Here is a 22,117-nt window from a genome sequence, read left to right on the forward strand (position 1 = left end):
TTTTGGTGAATATCTGGATCTGGATACGAGAAATAATTTTCATTTTTTAAGTGACAATTTCACCTTTGAGAGATGGGGCCCAAAACGATATGCTGTATAGCATGATATTTTAAAAATGTCTTGGGGCCCGATATGTTCTACTGGATCAGGCATTGCGTGGTGGAGGTATGCGCTCAACCGAGTGACCTTCTAGTTTTTAGCTGTTTTCGTCATGTTTAGCGTACGGAAGAAGAACAAGTCCGAATGCAAAGCTGACCCGGACGGGCTTTGCATTTTCAGATGCTTTCTTGTTTTATGATGTTTTATTCAGAATATTAATGATGATGTCACATCGACAGACATTGTACAATTACTCATGTATACTTTTCTTTTCAGGATTCCCTTTGGACGACTTAGATGATGGTGAGTTTATACTGACTTCTATTTACGTTCTTGCTTCATTTGATTCCCCATTTGTGAACTGGAACATCATACTTCGATTCTGACAATGTGCGGTACACCGTGTCCCTTTGGTAATTTTTATCAATCATTAACTGTCATTGCATAGTCGGTGCTGCAACGTGTGTGAACTGCTTTTCCATGTGCATTTCTCTCCATTACTATGAACTCGTATGCAGGCGCTCAGCAAAATCCAGAGTCAATCTTCTCCTTGTTATCTCGGCGGCTTGGTGTGTCTGATCATTTAGTGTGTGGCTCTGCATCACATTATTTCATTATCCTCTCTTTGTATTCTTCTCTCTCTTTCTCTTTTATCAGTGCCTTCTGCTGTACTTGCCGTGTCCGTGTTGCTTTCCTTTTCCCCTTTTCTGTGCCTCTTTTTTTTGTCTTTTTTTGTTTCATGCAATACCATCTATTTGTCGTTTCTTGTGGAGAGACAGACAGACAGACAGACAGACAGACAGACAGAGATAGAGAGCCCACAGCCCACCCGGTATTGGGAGACCCTTAGTTGGCAGACTGGTGAGACCGCATGGATGATGGTCCCCCCCCCCCTGCCCCCTTTGCTGTGGTTCTGTGTGTAGTTTAATGGTTTGCCTTTTGATGTGATTAAAAAGGAAATCTTATTTGTTTTCCTTTCAGGGTGATTAAAAGGAAACCTTGTTTAGTTAATTTTTTTCCTTGAGATACAAATGGCGGTGAACGTTTTTGCTTTGTTAATTATGAGTCACTTACTCGTAAACATGGCCTTGTTTTGACATTCCTCCTTGTGAGGTAAAAAGTGAAGTGGAGACCTCTTGGTGGAAATGGGAAAAATAATTGGAAATATAAATCTGTCTCTGTCTCTGTCTGTCTCTCTCTCACTCTCCCCCCCTCTCCCTCTCTCTCTCCCCCCTCTCCCTCTCTGTCTCTCTCTCACTCTCCCCCTCTCTCTCTCTCCCCCCTCTTCTCTCTCTCCCCCTCTCTCTCTCTCTCTCTCTCTCACACTCTCTCACCCCCCTTCTCTCTCTCTCTCTCCCTCCCTCTCCCTCTCTCTCTCTCACCCCCCTCTCTCTCCCCCTCCCTCCCTTCCTCTCCCTCTCTCTCACTCTTTCTCTGTACCACCCCCCCTGGTCTTATTTTTTCACTAGCAAATACCACCCCTTGCTTTACTGATGGGAATACGAAGAAAGAGGGGAGAGAGGTGAGAAAGAGAAACACAGAGAGATAGGTGGGTGAGCAAGGAGGGAGGGTGGAGGAACGGGGAGGGAAGAGTGTGGAGACAGGAGAAGAGGGAGAGAGGAGAGGAGAGAGTGGAGGGTGAAGAAGAGGGGAGATCGGAGGGGAGAGTGAGGAAGGGCAGAGAACGATGAAGGCAGGGGAGAGCAATCCTTTACCACATGTCACTATACACTCCAGGAGGTGATGGGTGCGAGGAAGCAGTGGGAACGAAGAGGATGGTTGAGAAAGGAATGGGGAGGGGAATGGGATGTTCTAGATTTGTGTTTGGTCGTGGGACTTGAATGGAAGGGGTGAGATGGGTTGACTTCCATTTTGGAGAGGGACTTGAGGGGAAGCAGCTGGATGGTCCCGTCTGCCAGCATCAGTACAGGATTGAACGAAATGGGGTACATTAAAACAGCACGTTGAAACAGGATAGCAAAACCACCCATCTCTTTCAAACAGCACATGCCATTTTAAAAGTGATTATAACATGGGCTTCCCTTGAGTTATGCAACTGGAACTGCAGATGCCACCTTGTTTACCTGCTCTGGAACTGGATCTCCCTGAGGGGGTCACACACCTCCCGGAAATGGCCGGAGTGCCAAAGAATGCGCGAACCAGACAAACGAACACCCTTCTCGTAGCCAGACCCACTCGCAAGCACAAACCCGCAGTCCAAACCCCTAAACCCAGTTCAGGCTAAGAAACCATAGAGCCAATCACATCCTGGCTGCAATGCTTACAAACACCTGGAGATACCAGTGTTTCATGCCTTTATTCAATTTCAGCACACGTTTTACAACCAAGGTGCAATAAGCCCCAGAACCTCTCAACCCGAGCCAAATCCAAAAATTCAAACCACAGAATCGAACCCAACAGCAACCCTGACCACCAAAAAAGTGCCCATCTGCCTAACCCACACACTCCCCGGCACTCAGAGCTCAAAACACAACACAGACACCACAGCACAACATAACCACCTCCAAACCATAACATAACCACCTGTGGGAACTTATCACAACCACCCACTGTTTATCACTTCACAAAAGTTGCAAGAGGGGTGAGAGAGGGAGGAGAGAGAGGAAGGAGGGGTGGGGGGAGCGAGGACAAATTAAGAAATGGGTGGAAGGGATGGAGGGATAGGGTGAAGGGGAGGGCTGGATGGATGGGATGGAGAGTGGATTCACAGCAATTTAAACACTTGTTCATGACCACACGACACTCCAATCTCACAGAGTGAACATGAGGTGGAAGGAATGAATGATGAATGAATGAGTTCCCACCTGCTGTTTCTTCATCTGCCATTACATTCCTTGAAGCATCTGCAATGAGCTCGGATTTTGGAAACAACTCTCCCCTAATAACCTCTAAAGTACTCCATCAGGGTGTGCATCCCTGAGCGTCTCTGGGTGGTGCTCAGCATGTCTGCTCCGAGGTCAAGGTTACCTTTTAAACTTTTGTCAGATTTAACTAAGACAATGGAACACACGTTTATGTATGTACTTTATTTCCAGTGCCTCGAAAAAGTCTACGCCCCCTTTCAAATTTTTTACCTCTTCTTGTTTTATAGCCTGGTATTAAATTGCATTAAATCAGAGTTTTTCCACCTTTATTTACACATTATAACCCACAACTTCCAAATGAAAAACAAATTCTACAAATTTCAGAAAATTAATTTAAAATACAAAACTAGAATATTTTGGTTGGATAAGTGTCCACCCCCCTTATAATAGCAATTGTAAACTAGAAAATGAGCGATTAGAGATTGCAGACCCTCACCAGGACTTGTTTTGTGTGGTGTTTGTACAGTTTTGTATCGTATATTTTGTGTGGCGTTTGTGTACTGGTGTGCTACGTAATTAATTAGAACTGCCACTTTATAACTGCTTGCAGTGATGACCGGGTCCCAAGACGTCCCACTTTAATGCAACCCTGCTTTGTTCGGACACCTGACCCTGACCCATGACGTTTTTTTTATTATTCTTCAATTGAATTTAGAATGGGATTAAAATAAATTCAGTACAGGTCAAGTGGAAGACCAAATAGGTACAGTACTACATTGGAGTCATCAGAAGTAACCCAAACAAGTGAAAAGCAAAGATAAAGTCATCAGGAGGAACCTGGATAGGATTCACATTTCAGCTGGTACTTCTATACCCCCAAACCCATCCAGGCACAGCCAAGTGAATCTTATTCCAAAAAAATATGAAAGTAATAAATAAATTTAAAAAAAGATCCCAGATCAAAATAAATTAATAATTCTGGCTGCCAGACCATGTGTCCGATCAGGTTCAAATTTATAACATTTATTCACCATCTCTACTAAATCACAATTGTGATGTTTCACATCGATTGATGAAGCAGTTCCAGAGAAAACATGATTTAATATTTTTCTTCAATCCAATAGGGCTGCCAAACCATGTGACCTCTGACATCATATGTGTGAACCTTTTGTTCCTCATGGATAGGCAGTCATACATGTAAAGTTTCACCTCGATCTGTTCAGTCACTTCAGAGAAGAAGATTTTTGAAGGTTTTTTTTTAATGAAAATAACAATATGGCTGTTGAATCACATGACCGATGATGTCATCAAATGTCTTTCTGTGGACCATTTTATCCCAAGATGACCCTCAAAAATGTTCATACTGATCGGATGTAGCATTCTACACATGCTGTTTTGACGTTATAACAAAGGAACCAATAATGTCATTAAAAAATATAATTCCCCATGAGAAGTACTTGCCCTGTGCCAAGTTTCAATTTTTTCCTTGGTGCGGATTCAGAGATACAGAGGTCCAAATTTTTCCCATTTTTCCAACATGGCTGCCACACCACGTGACCTATGAAATCATAATTATCATTAAAATATTCCACATGAGTAGTCGCCCCAATGGTGAAAATTTGTCTCAATCCGAGAAGCGGTTGCGGAGTAAAAGATGAAAGTTATTTGCAAACAAACAAATGCACGGACCCAAATGCATTACCCTCTCCTTCAGTGAGGGTCATTATCTCAGGTGTAACCAATCACCTACAAAATCACACACCAAGTTAGTTGGCATCCACCTGTGTTACATTGTCATGATTCTGATTATTTTGTAATAAAATCAGCTGTTCCTGTAGCTTTCCTCTGCTGGGTAGTGCATTTCACAGCAAAGACTCAGCCATGTGCACCAAGGAGCTTTCAAAAGACCTCCGGGATAAAGTTTTGGAAAGGCAAAGATCAGGGGATGGGTATAAAAATATTTCAAAGGCCTTGAATATCCCTTGGAGCACAGTCAAGACAATCATTATGAAGTGGAAGATGTATGGTACCACCCAAGACCCTGCCTAGATCAAACAGGCAGTCCCTCAAAACCGGATGACCAAGCAAGAAGGAAACTGATCAGAGAGGTTACCAAGAGGCCAATGGCAACTTTGAAATAGCTACAGGCCTTTATGGCAAAGACTGGTCACTGTGTGCATGTGACAACAATATCCCAAGCACTCCACAAGTATAGCCTGTACGGTAGGGTGGCAAGAAGGAAGCCATCACTCAAAAAAAGGCCACCTTGAGTCAAATTTGAGGTGTGCAAAAAACCACTGCGGGGATTCATAAGCCATGTTGCAAAAACTTTTGTTGTGTGATGAAACCAAGATGGAACTTTTTGGAGTTAATACAAAACGTTATGTTTGGTGCAAACCCAACACAGAACATCACCCAAAGAACACCATCCCGACTGTGAAGCATGGTTGTGACAGCATCATGTTATGGGGATGTTTCTCATCAGAAGGGATTGGGGCACTTGTCAGGATAGAAGGGAAAATGGATGGAGCAAAATACAGAAAAATCTTCAAAGAAAGCAAAACCTGCTGCCCTCTGCAAGAAGCTGAAATTGGGACGGAAGTTCACCTTTCAGCATGACCATGACCCGAAGCACACAGCCAAAGCTACACTGGAGTGGTGAAGGAACAAAAAGATAATTGTCCTTGAGAGTCTCAGTCAGAGGCCAAACTTAAATGCAATTGAAAATGTGTGGCATGACTTGAAGATTGCTGACAATCAACGCTCCCCACGCAACTTGGCTGAGCTTGAACAGTTTTGTCCAGAAGAATGGACGAATGTTGTCCAATCAAGGTGTGCAAAGTTGCTAGAGACCTATCCCAACAGACTCACAGCTGTAATTGCTGTCAAAGGTACTTCCACCAAGTATTAACTCGGGGGGGGGGGGGCACTTATCCAACCAAGATATTTTATTCTTTGTTGTTTTGTATTTTTTTAATTAATTTTCTGAAATTCGAAGAATTTGTTTTTCACTTGGAAGTTGTGGGTACGGTGTGTAAATAAAGGTGGAAAAAGTCTGATTTGATGCAATTTAATTCCCTGGTTTGAGGTGACAAAAGGTGAAAATGATGAAAGACTTACTACAGGCACTGTCCATTATCACCTTACATTGACTTGAATGTCAATTTGTAATTTTATTTTCAAAAAAGACAACAGCTGTAATAAAATATAATAAAATCATTTATACCACCATCTACTGTCTCGTCATGGCTTGCAAACATAGGCTTGCTCCATCCATCCATCCATCCATCCATCCATCCATCCATCCATCCATCCATTCTTTCCATTCCTTCCTGCTATCCCATCCTTTCCTTCCCTTCATTCCATCCATTCTTTCCCTCTATCCATTCTTCTCTCCATCCATCCCTTCCATTCATTCATCCCTTACATCCATTCATCCCTCCACCCATCCGTTGATAAGGAGCGGCAGGCTTGGCAAGCGATTAGTGATCGCCAATCGGTCATATTAAACACCACTTGGAGACGCCTGGTGGGCCGGAGTGTCAAACAATGTGTGAATAGGACAAATGAACACTATTTTTTATTTTTAGTAGTCGGAACTGCTGCTCAGATCAATTCCGCAGTTTAAATTTTGAATGTGCAGAAATTAAATAATAAAGGCACGAACACTGGCGTCTCCAGGCGTTTATATACATTGCGATGTGTCCAGCGATTTGTAGGTATGAAGATGAGGCATTCGATGATATGAGTAAGGAAAGTTAAAAAAAACATATATTTTGAGTGCTTTACCTTTAAGAAGCTGTTGCGACCTGTTCTAAGTCAAGGCATTGTTGAGCAGGCCAAAGAAAAAAAAAGGGAAATGAAGACCTCAGCGAGCTGATAGAGGGCTGACCAAGGTTGAAGCCTCGATAAAGGATAATTAAATAAATCAGGCTGTTAATTATCTTCAAAAGGGGTGTTTTTATTAACCCAAACACCCAGCTTTCACTCCCGCCCTCCCTTGGAGTTCCCTTAGTGTGCATGCAAATTTTGGGGCCACTTGGTTTCATGGTTTTGGAGTTATGGAGGAGACACATGGACTGACTGACTGACACACACTGACATTTATTATTACAGATTAGGCTTTTCATTGTTAACTGCTGCATAATTTTATTTTTGTTCTTCTTCTTCTTTTTCCTCTTCTTCTCTGTTTCTTGCATTCCAATTTCCCTTCAATTTGTATATTTATATTTACTTCACTTTTTTGGGGGGGGTCTCAACTTTAGCTTTATTTTTCTCAAGTTGTTTGACATTGTCCTCTCTCCTTTTTGTTTTGTTGGTTACTTTTTTTTTATGACAAATGTTTTCCTCATCTCCGAATTGCGAGTCTTCCATCATCACTCATCTTTTATTTTCAACACTCCTCTGCCTCGTTCCAAAACTCATCTCCCCAGGCCTTGCCTCTGACTCCCCAGCTCTCCCTCATTCCGCGTGCCTCTCTCATGTTGTTTCTATCAAACCTGAATGTGTGCCGCCTCTGGCAGCCGTATATTACAGCACACCATGCAGTTGTTACAGCAATGCTGTTCTCCCCCTCAGTACCTGATGAGGTCCTCGACCAGGCAACCAAAGTGTTGGAAAAGGGCAGCGAACAAGCATTTGGGGTAAGACACAGTTTTGGTCACTGGTTGGATTATCATTTTATATAACAAACCCAGCTGCCATGCACACATCTAGGAGGAAATATGTCATAATTTTTTTGTGGAAATGCGAACTTACTGGAATTGAGGTCTAGCATTTTATGACCTTCATTTTTGTCATTGACAAAGATAGGTGGATTGCTTTGGTGGAGGCTCAAAATTTATTGCAAATCCACCTTGCAAGTCTTCATGATCGTCTGATGCAATTCATAAAAGAAAGATACAAGTCCTCGTCGAGAACACAGCTCCCAACTGCACATTCGAAATGGGACATGTATATTTTACATTTAAATAAATAAATAAAGGTTGGATTATGGTAAAGTGTGCATAAATTAATGAATAATTCAAGGTGGCATGATGGCTGCGGTGATATTGAAGTGTAGATGAATAAACAAATCAAAGTGTTGTTCGTGGAGATTGGTGGCTGGCAGGATGGTCGAGAGGTACGCGGACTCATCTCGAAGCTGTGTTGGTTGGGTTTGAATACCGACCCACCTACAAACTGTCACCCCGGTGGTTTCACAGGCCAGGTGTTTCGTCAATGTCTGTGCCGTCCCTTGGATGGACGTTCAACTGAGCATCCCATCTGCTGATATTAGTTGACGGACATTAAAGATCCCATGGTGTCCTTTGTAAAGAGGAGGTGAGTTATCGTCGGCCTCCTAAACAAATTACAAATTCCTGCCTTAACTACTGCTGTGAGAGGGATGGAAAAGCGCTCAGCATGAACCCTGGCCAAGAAACCACTTTGGCAGAACTAACACTGCAACACACAATACGGTTCGTCAGTGGAGATGGTAAAGTGTATATAAATAAATAATTCAAAGTTTGTGTTGGTCGTGAAGATGATGTGTATATAAATAAATAATGGTCTCCAAAACCAGTTACAATCCTGTACAATTCTCTCCTGAAAAAAAAAAATTATATATATTGCCAAAATTCAGTAATAAAATTGTGTGTCCGATGACTTTTGTCTCTGATCCCAAAATAATTTCACTTGTCCCATGCCCAGATATTGTTGCATACATGTGCCGAATATGAAAGAACTGCATGCAGTCATTTTTGAGTGCATTTGAATGCATTTTTGAGAGGCTCCTGGACGGACAGACAGACTGACGCATCCAAAATACAAACCCCCATCTGTCCTAACACCTGGCTGGGGGCTAAAAATTACAATTAATCATGGTTTCCATGAATTAATGCTGCATCTTGTGTGACAGTATTCCAACGTTGCTATCTGCAAAAGCATATATCTGTGTATTTTTATATTTGGTGATATATTTGAGACTTTTTCAGAAAAAAACTTATGATGTTGGGCCTTAGATTAAGCTTTATCTGAGCCATATATTATTATTCTGAGTTTCATACTGGTACATTTTAATTGTTTATAGTTGAGCATTATAGTAATGGATGATTTAATGTCTCTGCGTGACTATCATTGCAATAATCCATGTTTTGGTAGAAGTGGAAAATGATATCAATAGGTTATATATCCATATAGATTGGTTCTACTTGAATGCCTTACTGAGGATACAGGGACAAATCAGTTATGCTGCTGATATACATCATGTATATAGATATGTAAACAAAATAGAAATATATAGATACAAAATATAAATATAATAATACTAGCGATACCCGTGCACATGCACGGGATAGCAGTACAACATAGCTGGTAGCAGACGACAGACCATACACGGGGAATGACAAAAATACGCATTGTGCAAAATGCAAGTGGTACTATGGAACGCCAAGACTTCCCAAACATTGTCGGCATGTCCGCTAAGTGCCACAGCAATTTCATAGGGATCGTGTGACGGCGAGCCGAGTTTTTAGTGTGCAAGCTTGGTATTATAATCGAGATATATATATATATATATAAAATATAAATATAATATATATATATATATATTTATATATATATATATATATATATAAAATATAAATATAATATATATATATATATATTTATATAATATTAAATACATATGTACATATGTACATATATACATATAGATATACATATATTGTTGCAGGCCGGGGTCCAGTGGCGGGAACGACCGCTCGGTGGGGGAGGTTACGTCGTCTCCCACCAGACTCCTCGGAATTGAAGGCCGTCCCTCTCAGATAACTCCGTGAGGTGGCGGGTCGCTTAATCGACCATGGACGCCAATACCTCCACCGCGTAGCGTAAGGTCTTTTTGTCTTGAACCAATTCACCTAATTAACCACGTGGTATTGTCTACCAGGGAACCATGCCCTCAGCACGTCTTGCTCGAACTGGGTCACTCTACTGACTGCGGTAGAGTTCCAACTACCGACTGCCAACTCCGGTCCGGGTGCAGCCGAGCGGAAACTGCCAAAGCCGTGCCGGCTAGGATGAGCAGATTAACGGGAACAAAGACCCGGCTAAAACTCAGATCCGAACCATGCTGGACCAATGAAAGAAAGGACGGAAATGAACTGGGAACATTTCTAATAATTGTTTATTTACAATAAGAAGGACACAGAGCGAGACTTATCACAGAATATACAAGAAAGAATTCACAATGATCAGAAATAAACACTTAAGCAGTTCTACATAAGAGATGGCGCTACACACGCAGATACACACACAGACAAAAATAAAACCCAGGTGTTTTATTTGGACCCCTGTAGTCAGGGAGAGAGACGAGCTGGGGTCGTGGTTCTGCGGGGTACCTGCACGTTGGAGGGATGGGGGTGCTCCGTTGTGCGGCACCTGCCAATGGCCGTGCAGCCCGGCCCACAGTCACACGCGTGGGGCTCTTGTCCGTGGAGGAACTTGAGATGAGTAGTCGGAGTCCCAGGGCAGGGGTCAAGGTCGCGGACAGGACCCAGCAAAACTTCCACGAACGCCCCAGACTCCAGCAACGAATGCCCCGTCTCCAATAAACCTCCAATGAACGCCCTCGAATGCCCCACGCAGAGCTGAACTCCTTCTGAAGTGAACTCAACTCAGACTCCAGCTCAGAACACACAACGCACACCAACCAACCCACTCCTCCAAAGAACTCCCCTCCAGACTGTGGATGGTGTCGTCTTTTTTTTGGATCTCCCCGAACGGGGCGGGGGCTCGGTGGAACAGACGTCACTATCCGCCCTGATTGGACAGGGCCTCCATGGATCTGCCCCTTCTGGGCGGAGTCTCGGCCTTGTTGGGGGAAACCCCCCCCCCACCTCCACGCATGTTTGCACTCCTCGAGCAAGAGTTACAACGTTGAAAAGGAACGTTTGTGCCTCGGCAAGTCAGGGTGCGAGTAGACAGCGGGTGGGTAGTGGATCGTGATGGGGGATGGGGATGGTTGTTGGATGTAAAGATTTAATAACCTACCTAAAAAAACATCGCAACGCACACCTTTGATTCTCCCACGAGACAAAAGGAAGGGACCTGTCTTCACATGTACTTAACGGAATAACTGACTTTTGGGACATCTGTTTGTTTGAATGAATATGGTTTCCAGATCCGTAACAAAAAAAAAAATATATATATATATATATATATATATATATATATATATATATATATATATATATATATATATATATATATATATATATATATATATATATATATATATATATATATATATATATACACATACAAGCAGGTCATGAAAAAAAAATTGGAAACTCCATTGTAAAGTCACTTAATAAGGTGTTGGCCCATCATGTGTGGCTAACGCAGCCTGTATGCTCTGTGCCATCGAGTTCACCAATGTCTGGAATTCTGCAGGAGGTATATGGCACCATTCTTCCATCAGAAAGTAAATCAACTCACACCTGTTTGATGGAGGTTGAAAACACTGCCTCAGGCATCCTTCCAAAATATCTCTCAAATGCTTGATTGAGTTTAGATCTGGTGACTGAGAAGGCCATGACATATGGATAACAACCGTGTCATGCTCATCAAACCATTGGGCGACCACACGTGTTCTGTGGGTGGGGGCATCGGGGGTGGTCCCCTCTTGCAGCCATGCTAGTTATAATTATAGGAGACCAGGCCTGTGCAGCATTTTTATACATGACCCAAAGCTTGCTGGGATGTTATTTGTTTAATTAACACATGGGCTACACCTGTGTGAAAGCTGTTGCTCATTGTCCCTCATTTACCGATGTGTTTTCTTTGTTTTTTGTCCACTACCTGTGTATATGTGTGTAGGTATATGTATATGTATATGTTATTCATCATGATCAACATTTTTCTGTTACTTGATTTACAATTTACCTTTATTGTACTGGCTACACCTGATTCATTCAAGAATGCACGAGGTGCATGAAGACATTCGTTTTTAAGGCTCAAAAATAGCCGTGATAGTTGCTAACAAAGCCAAAACAGCACTCCGGTGTTGACTTGGCGAGACTTGCCTTGAAGTTGGTAGCATTTTGTCAATGATAGCTATTAGCTTTGTGGTCGTCTGGGGGGGTCAGTCCCTACTTATGTGCAGTGGATTGAAAGCCGTTCATGTGTGTGACCTGTTCTATTTGCCGAGGCAGTGCAGGTCTCTGACAAGCTTCAAAATTTCCCCAAACTGTGCTCGCCAAGCCTTGGGCACTTTGTCATTTTGCAAACATTTCTCAATTCTTTATACTCACTGTTGGTCAAATTATTCCACAGCAGCCGAACCATTCCCTGATGTATTGCCTGTCGCTGTCAGTGTAAAGATGACTCCATCGCGTTGTGTTGCAAAGCATAATTCTTACTCATCTGCGCACATTGCATTTATCAATTATGATGCTCACATTCTGGAAAGTAGACAGTTTATTTAAAAAAAAAATTAAACCTTCGTCCTTCTTTCTTGAGCATCGCCCCAAACCTTCTCCAGCCATAACCCTTCCGAGGTTCTTTGGAATTTCAGCTTTTCCCATTCAGCTCGCTCCTAACTTATAATCCCATTTTCTTTCCTTTTTTTTTTTTGCAGCTACACAATCCACCAACCGTTTTCTTGGTGACCTTTATTGTGTTTGCTTTCTTGTTACGGAGGAATCCTAGATCTTCTGAATCTGTCAATAAATTTTGTTCTCTGGGGAAAGGGGATTATGTGGGTGGGAATGAGTCGTGCATGAGTTGGAACAGGTGCTCAGTGTTTTAATTTAACACTCTTGTCAACCTCCTCTGTGTGTGTGCGTGCGTGCGTACGTGCGTGCAATCATGTAATCAATAATGTTTTCCTTCAATTTAATTGCAATTCCATAATTACGGAACACGATGCCAGAAACTAGGAGCCGATAACCTTTTAAAGGCGTTTTTGTAGTAGTGGACTTCTTTTGGAAATACAAAGCATGTGTGCACATTTTGGAGCTGCAGTGTGTTGAGGATGGAGGATAGTGTGCCATAGGGGTTGTGTAGGGAGCTACATTTAAACCACGGCGACCTGTGCTGTCCGTTTCAAACAGGTTTACATTGCAGTTGGTGTCGCGGCCTTCGTCTGTGCTTTGCTGGCTATCCTTCTGGTCCTCATCAATAGATACAACCGCAGGACCAAGTTTGGAATCAAAGGTATTGATGTACAGGCTTGCATTTTATTTATTTATTAAATCAGTTGGTGATTTTGCTCCTGGTGTTATATGTTTCATTGAATTGAATCCGTATGGCTTGTTCTTTTCTCAAAGTTGAATTGCTTGTTCATTCATATTGAAAGACCCTTCCCACGAGTTCCTCATCTTGCCGTCTTTGATGGTTCATATTTTACCCACAATGATTTTTACCCACAAACGATGAGTCGAACAAATCACTTTCTTTCCAGAACAGACAAGTGCAGTGTCTCTTCTGGATGATATTACCTTTGAACCCTATGATGGACATTTATTGGATTGAGCTTCCTGTTGTGCCGATGATGCTAAATTAAAGGAAACCCATAATAATTATTTAAAGGGTGAAGAGTATCGTGAACTTCCTTATAATTGGACCTCTCATTGGAAGTTAATGCAAACACGGAGCTTCCCTCGGGGTATTGAAGAGGTTTATAATTTTCACTACTGTTGCTTTTTATTGAGGCTTTCTTTGATCCTCACATATCTGATTATGCTTTGTGGAAAATCGAAATATAAATATGATGGGTAACTAGAAAGGTCTTTGCTAAGCATCGCTCAAGGACATCGAAAGAACAACGTCGACAAAAAAAAAGCATTTACAACCACGTCTTGGAGTGTAGCACAAAGCAAATTTATTAACTAAGAAATAAATAAATGAAACAATGAATGTCTGTAGCTGGACAGAGAGATGGAGAGATAAGTAATGCACGAGAGAGAAATGAGCGTTTCGTTGTGGACCACAACTCCATGAGAGGAATGTTGATAAGGTGAACCAGCAGCGAAACCCTGATGAAAATGTAACCACGATACTCTTTGATCAGATGAGAAAGGAGGTTAGATGGATGTATACAATACGCACTGAGCTGGAAGATGCTTTCAAGAAAAAAGAAAAAAAAAACCATGTCCAAGTGCTGAAAAGATCCATTATAGGTTGGACTACTTAGAATTTGACCTCAAGCCCAATGACCTTGACATCCCGAGCTTGCTTCCAGTGTGAAGGTAACAACAGCAATAAACATCGCATCAAGCCTTCTGCACACCAGCAGGCCCGAGGTCTCCACATCGTGACTTGAAAACGCTTAATTAAACACCGTCCTGGCCTGTCGGAGATTGATGAAGACCGAGCTCCGCCCAAGACACGATGATGATAATTTATAGATACCGGGCAGCTGGGCTATGGACACATTGCCAGTCTTTCCCGACATGGCCCCTTCATCCCTCATCAATCTGGACGTGGCTTTTTGCCAAAGAGTGCTGATTTTTTTTTATTTTATTGTTTGTTTGTTTTGTTATTATTTAACAATGCCTGATGGCAGAATGTCTCGGTGATGACATGCTTTCCTCTGAGTTGTGTGATGCTGGTTTTGTTACTTGGTGGAATTGAATCTGACAAAAACCGTTGTCTGTTTCCAATACCAGTGGAGTATACAGACCACAACATTTTTTTTGAGAAGGGATGTTAAGCCGATTGTCAACTCTACAATCTGGCGATAACGGTATCTTGTTAAATAGATTGCAGTGTTTTTGTTAAAGATCCATACTTTAATAGGGGTAGGCTGTTGTACCTTATCCGAGCGAAATTTCGAATTCCCAGCATGGGGAAGGTTTGTGGTTGCCTATCAGGCCTCACTCGGACCTCTTTCAGATTTATAACCACCTGTGTCCCTAAAATTAGTCAGATCATGTCACTTTATGCCAATTAATTCTGCATCTCTCGTCATAACCAAAATTTGGCCAAGCATATATATATATATATATATATATATATATATATATATATATATATATATATATATATATATATATATATATATATATATATATATATATATATAATTGCCCAGAAAACCAGTGCAACTTTATACAAATGCAAGAAAACCCATTAAGGTTTAAAATAATTGCAAAGATATTTGCAAAAAGACAATCAGTTGTGTTCAGGCTCCTTGGGATAACCACGTTATGCTTTCATTACGCCTCGCCTTGCAGAATAGAGGGAGACTTATTCCTGTTGTAGTTTGTTTCTACAATTAGTGCTCCTAATTTTTCATGGTACCACAGGGTTTATTACACCCACAGGAGTACTAAACCACCATTTACAAAAAAAGAGATATTATATATATATATATATATATATATATATATATATATATATATATATATATATATATATATATATATATATATATATATATATCCATCCATGAGGACCATACTCTGTACACAGCGTTGGTGCTGCCAAAGCAGTTTCCTTGGCTATTGGGCACAATCCTGGACGGGTCACCACTCCGCCACAGGATACCAACAAGCTGGCACTCATTTTGCCAACCTCAGAAGGATAACAGGCAGAATCAACCCCACTTGGTATTAATTCAACAGCCGAGTAGGGTTTAAACTCAGGATCATCGGATCCCAATCCCACCACCCTAACCATTAAGCCAACACCAGGCATATATATAGTTACGAATTCACGCCCGCCGGAGTGCGGTCGGCCGCGTACCTCTAATCGCAACCGCGTCGCCCACCGGTCGGACAATTCAGTCGTGACTTTCTGGAACCACGCCAGAAACCAGTCACGGGTGAGCTTTTAACCTCACCACAGCCCAGTCCGTATTCTACCCCCGCGAAATAAGGTCACTCGCTGAATATCGATATACCTAAGTACTCGCGCGGGTAACCTACCGAGGGGCCGTACCTCGGCGCAGGTCGGCTTGGGACACGAACTGCTTAAGTGGTCCGTTCCGTTTTCCAGCGATAACCGAGCGCGTATTATCTCCGACCTCGCCGGATCCGATTCTATTTAACGGGTATTTCAAAACCCAACTAATTACTCCACGATGCAAGATGGCATTTCCAATCGGGGAAAGAGGACGCAACGAACGGGATACATTCGAACCAAGCACATTTATTATAAGCACACGTATATACAGCCAAGGCAGTCATGCAATATTCAGGCAAGAAGCAAAAGCAATACAACCAAATATGATTATTATTTACAGTCACTTACTCAGTTCTAACTTGTCGGACACAGCGCCACCAACATTCACTCAAAAGCAAAGGAATGGCCACCCCCAAAGACGGGAGTGGCAGACAGGGTCCATGGACCTTTATAACGCGGGACCTGGAGGACCGAACGGGTCCCGCTAGACCGTGGCACGTTACCTGCCCCCCTCGGTGGTCCGCGAGTCGTGTCGCGTCGCCCCGTCCCCACGGCAGCTAGCGTGGTCGTGCCTGATCCCGGGCCTCTCGTGTGGCCGGCGAGCTCCCTCCGGCGCTCCTCGCACGGACATGTAGGTTTGCGCCACCCAGCCGGCAGAGCTGCCCCTCCAGTCCGCGTCTCCGGTGCGTCGCCCGGACTTTCTACCGTCCCACGCCTCCAACGAACAGGTCCCTCCACAGGACCAAGAGCGCATGAACCACAGGACCAAGAGCCAGGAGAGCCATAAACCACCAAAGACCACCAAAGACTTGACGACCACCACACGAAAGACAAGACCTCGCGTCTCGTGCAGCCTTATATAACTCGGGGCTCCGCCCTTCGCCTCTCCCCGTTTTTGGCTCCACCCTCCTTCGAGCCTTTTCGAGAAGGTTCTCGAAAAAGGGCGTTTCTCAACTCCGACCGCCTCACTCCTCATATCCACCAATCGCGAGTGAGCCTCCTCGCCCTTCTCGTCACACCAGCCTCGGAGAAAAAAAGGCGGGAGAAACCCACACGCACCATTGGAGGTTTCTTTTCCTCGTTCTTTTTCGCCTGTGTTCTCGGACCCCTTTTGAACGCGGAAAGGGTCATAGCGTGTTCTGTGTAGGATGGCGTTTGCAAGCTCACGTAGTGGCGAAGATGTTTAAATGGTGTTGTTGTGGCGATCGTAGCGTGGTTGGCGTTGTGGTGTAGTTGGTGGTGGTTGTGTTGTTGGCGTTGTGGTTTGTTGTAATGGTGGGCGAGATATGTCGTTTCAAAATAACGATAGAAAAAGAAAAACACGAAGAAATCCCTTTAAACAATGGTGGGGAAACCTATCTGAACCCTCACTTACTGGGATAACTGATCCAAGGAACCTTTATGGTGTTCTGCGAATTTCCACAGCCGTAACAATATATATATATATATATATATATATATATATATATATATATATATATATATATATACACTACTATTAATGCCCGGCGTTGCTCGGGCAAGCAATAAAGCATGGCGTTGCCCGGGCTTTCTTGCAAATTTCCTGAATAGCTGTTTGGGGTTAGCGGTTAGGGTTAGCGGTTAGGGTTAGGGTTAGGGTTAGCTTTTAGGGTTAGGGTTAGCTGTTAGGGTTAGTGTTAGGGTAGCTGACCCTCACCCTAACCCTAACACTAACCCAAACCCTAACCCTAACCCTAACAGCTTGGCGTAGCGGAGGTAAACAGCGCCCGGGGCAAAGTGGAAATTTGCGTCCCCCGTCGGCCTTAAACTTGCGTGGATTTGAATGGAAAATCCCATAAGGGATATCGATTTATCGATTTTTGCGAATATCGGAAGTGTTATGGAAAAAATTTATAGCCAATGACTTAAGTTGGACCAAAAGCCATAATCGTACCGAATTTGAATGGAATCCGTTGGACTTTGTGAAAATGCATCAAAACGAATTTTGAGGGGCCTCTTAAGGAAAACAACAATATCATTAGTATATGTGCCAAATCTTGTTTCATTTCATGCAGTAACAAAAATCTGATGGTGGAACAAAGAAAGGAGCATGCCGAAATAAATATATATATATATATATATATATATATATATATATATATATATATTATAAGATTGGGATGACACATTTTGAAACAAGAAGAAGGAGCTTCCAACCAAAAGTAAAAAACTAGATCGACTCTCAATTTGAGCAAAAAAGTGAGAGCAGACCCAGTCTCGGGCAATGTTTCGCCATCTTCGCAGCTGGCTTCCTCAAGTACAGTCGACTCCGAGCCTCGGCACGTGTCTGTTTTATATTTCGATATGACCACTCATTTACAGTCACGTGCTGGTGTTTGAGGTCAAATGGAGGAGTGTTTTTAAAAAAAATTTTGACCTCGAACATCAGCACGTGACTGGAAATGAGTGGTCATATCGAAATATAAAACGGACACGTGCCGAGGCTCGGGGTCTATTGTACCTGAGGAAGCCGGCTGCGAAGACGGTGAAACGTTGCCTGAGACTGGGTCTGCTCTTGATTGTTTGCTCAAATTAGCGGAGTCGATATAGTTCTTTACTTTTTGTTGGAAGTTCCTTCTTTTTTCTTCTTGAAAAAAAAAAAAACATATGTATATATATATATATATATATATATATATATATATATATATATATATATATATATATATATATATATATATATATATTCATGCACTCCCAATTTCTGAGCTGTATCAATAAGTCATGACCCCATTATCGACATTTTAACATTTTTTTTCCCCAAAACTCGACTAAAGATTAGCCAAATGGAACTAAATTAACCTCCCTAGATAGCCAAGAGCAAGTCGCATTTACGCTTCATTTGTATCATAACCCGGAGGGTTAAAAATCAAGGTGAAATGGCGGTCTGAAAAAACAAAAATGTGTTTTTCGTCATCACTCAATTTCGTCAATGCGTGCTGATTAATCTCAAAGACCACTCAGCCTTCCAAGATGTTCTTGCATCATCATAGTGGATCTGCACTGATGTTGTGCTTGTGATATATGATTCGTGTCCTTGACCTACTTTTTCGGATTGTGACCTAATTAGCAAAAAACACCTTTTTTATCATAACTTGAAAAAAACTTCCTCCAATTTTCATGATGTTGAGTTTTATTGATAGATTGTGGATGGGAACACATTTTCTTAATTTACACTCTATCCCTAAACGTTGAAGGTCAAGGTCATATGGCAGTCCCAAAAAATTACAGCCATCATTGGATTGCGGGCCAAGGGTAAGTTTTCGGTGATCGCCAAGGATAAAGCTGGGTTAGACTTACCCTTGGTGATCACTTTGTGATCACAGATATCTCGTTGATTGTTTTGTTTTTGTATCAAAATGAGTGCTCGCTGCTCACGGCACTCAGATTCTGTTATTTCTCAATGCAAAATCCAAGCAATCAATGTGCCGTACGGATCGGATTCTTTGAACTTTGATATAAGATATTAGAAACGAACCTGAAAGCGAGGCATGAAACCAGGATTGTACGCTATCAGCTCGAGTAAATAACTACAGCAATAGCAATCACAACGGTTTACAGCATCACTAATGTAATGGTAATTGTGGTTGTTATAAATTGGCTCCACCTCTCTGTCTGCTCTGGGTGTTTGTACTACCAGTACACAAACCTCGTGAATGTAAATTGTCCATAATACAAGGTGCACAAGGCGAGGTGATTTTACACAAGATGTATAGCACCGGGTGACCGCTTCTGCATGCGGTCCAGAACGCATCGTCACGCATTGCTGGACTTATGGATGGGAGGAAAAAAATCTATCTATGCTGGGTTATAACCATTGGTCTGACCTCAGAGTATGGTCTGAAATTCCAAGTCACCAAGGCTCTTGTCTTCATCAACTGAATACCGCAATCTTGTAAGGTCTATCAGCTTCATCAAAAGAGGGCACGTATGAAGAATATGATTATTCTTCTTCACTCAATGATGAGCTTCAACTGAAGCAGTTAGAGTGAAACAGGGGAGGGGTGAAGCATGTTCATTTATTTATTTATTTATTTATTTTACAATGATATAAGGCTTATGTAACAGCTTGAACATAAATCAAGTCTATGTACATGCCAAAGATGTTAGTAATAATAATTAATCATTAATTAATAATATGACTTCCCTTCCAAGGAACTTCAATGCAAGAGGAGGCCATTAGGCCCATCAAGTCTGCACAATGGTTGCCAACCTGTGGCTGTTTATACGAGGCATTGGTGTATTTTTACGCAAATTACAAGAACGTTAGTACGCAATGGACGTGGGATTTGAACCTGGATCACAGTATCACGAGCCATGGGTTCGGACGGAATGCCAAACGGGACAAGTTCGCTTCCTATCATTGCCGGTACACACCTGCAGAGATGGAAACTCACGCCTGCATTCCATGCGCCTGCCGTCCGTGGCAATTTGTGCTAATGGAGCGGGTGTCATTGGCCCCTATCGACATCTGCTTAGCGAATATTAATTGCCCTCTTATTACACGCCACTACAGCTGGCAAGCCACTCACAGTGCAAATAGATTAATTTTTCCTGCCGTCCAGAAACTCGCTCCTCCGTCCTTTTGGCATCGCCCTACCAAATTTGAGTTCGGAGAGCGTGCGCACATGATTCAGCAGAGGTTACACGTAAGCCATTATTACTCCGCATTCCAATTTCAAGGAAATTATAATGGCTTTGTTTCCTATTTGTATAACAATGGCCTTTGGATTAATGTTTTGGGTTTTTTTTTTTTACACTCCAATAAGCAGGCATGTCAATTTTAAACCAAGCAGCTTGAAACATGATGGATGCAACTTTAAATGGCTGTGAAAATCAATTTGGTAATTTTTTTTCACAGTGCAGGCTATCTCAGCTCACACAATCATGAAATCCCGTGAGGGCATTTCAGTGAAGAGTGCGCTGTGGGATAAAGATCGCCTGCCTTGCCATTGTCCCATCGCGTACACAGCAAACAAATAAATGTACCGTGTTTTTTTTTTTTAGTTTAAACACAGCCATCAGGACGCAAAAACGATGAGGTGTGTTGGTTAATCGCAGATGACGGGCAAATCATTTTGTACCAACGTGTGGCTCTTTACTTTTCTCGCCGGTATATCGACCGGTGGGAGAGCAGGACGAGTCGGTGAAAAAAATATAAACACAGAAATAACCGTCCCATCGACAAAACCCTTCCACCTGCGGAAAACATTTCTTTATGGTCGATACAGGTTGATCGAACGCACAGGGACGGGGTTAGAGACCATTTGGGGGAAGGGGTGCAGGTTGATGTGCGACGGCGTTCGGCATGGCATTGGTTCCTGTTTGACGGACGATTGAGAGGTGAGGATGTTGAATCATTCAGTATAGGTAGGGGCCATGGACAGGTGCTTGAAAGAGAGGGCCTTCGTACGCCTTAAACAGCCGAGATGTCATCTTATTTTGCCAAATTATTAAGATCTGCCTCTAAACCCTGAGTTCTCACAGTTGCCATAGTTTCTTAGAGTTTACCCCCTCCTGACATATTTCCACAATCTCCAAACAGAAAATGAAAGCACTTATTCCTAAGTCCTTTCTCAGCCACTTACAACCTGTTTTTATTTCTATCTTTCTTTTGGCAACTTATTTTTGGAACCCATTAGGACAGTGCCACAAATTGGCACCACACTACGATAAGAAATCTTCAGGCGGTGGTGCTCACGTCCCTGTGGTGGTTGTCAGGCCAAACGGAACTGATGTGCGTTACATGAAGTCCTTCGATTGATTTTTTTTCTTTCGTTCTTTTTGAAGAAAAATTGGAGGAAATAAGTGTTTTTCTCTTTTCTATTTGTAGTTGTGCCGAAGGTCATGGGTTTAAATTCAAACAATTTTACTGTTTGTATTGCCTTGTGGTTTATACGCTTTCCAATTCTTGACACAAACTACAAAGCCACGGAAGCTGCTCTGGGTGATGGCCATGACTATCGTAATCTTTGGTACTTTTTCGTTGTCTCACTCCTCCATATCTTTCTGCCGTTTTATTTTTTTTTTTTAGAAAATCAGTGGAATGAGATCAGTTTGTATCTGTATGTTCCCTTTTTAAAACTTGTGAGTCATCGGGGTAACCTGTGTTGGAGTGGTGACTCGTCCAGGACTGTACTCCTTGCCAATGAAACTGCCTCAGCAGCCCCTTTTGCATTTACGGCATGAAAGGAGCGGTATCATTATTATTATTATTATTATTATTATTATTATTATTATTATTATTATTATTACTGTATATATAAATGTGGAGAAGATGGAGG

General features: G+C 42.3%; 1 protein-coding gene across 2 annotated transcripts in view; it reads left to right on the plus strand.

Moving 5' to 3' along the window:
• Positions 1-22,117, plus strand: part of LOC147020748 (BDNF/NT-3 growth factors receptor-like) — a 576,920-nt gene that overhangs the window by 266,284 nt on the left and 288,519 nt on the right. For both annotated transcript variants that reach the window (XM_085896363.1, XM_085896362.1), the window contains exons 9-11: positions 376-402; positions 7,503-7,567; positions 13,019-13,121. In XM_085896363.1, the coding sequence (XP_085752489.1) occupies positions 376-402; positions 7,503-7,567; positions 13,019-13,121 (195 nt within the window). The remainder of the gene's footprint in view (positions 1-375; positions 403-7,502; positions 7,568-13,018; positions 13,122-22,117) is intronic.

The sequence above is a fragment of the Eptatretus burgeri genome, chromosome 9, assembly GCF_056783735.1.
Source record: "Eptatretus burgeri isolate ZD-2024b chromosome 9, Ebu_testis_v1, whole genome shotgun sequence".
Classification (NCBI taxonomy): Eukaryota; Metazoa; Chordata; class Myxini; order Myxiniformes; family Myxinidae; genus Eptatretus; species Eptatretus burgeri.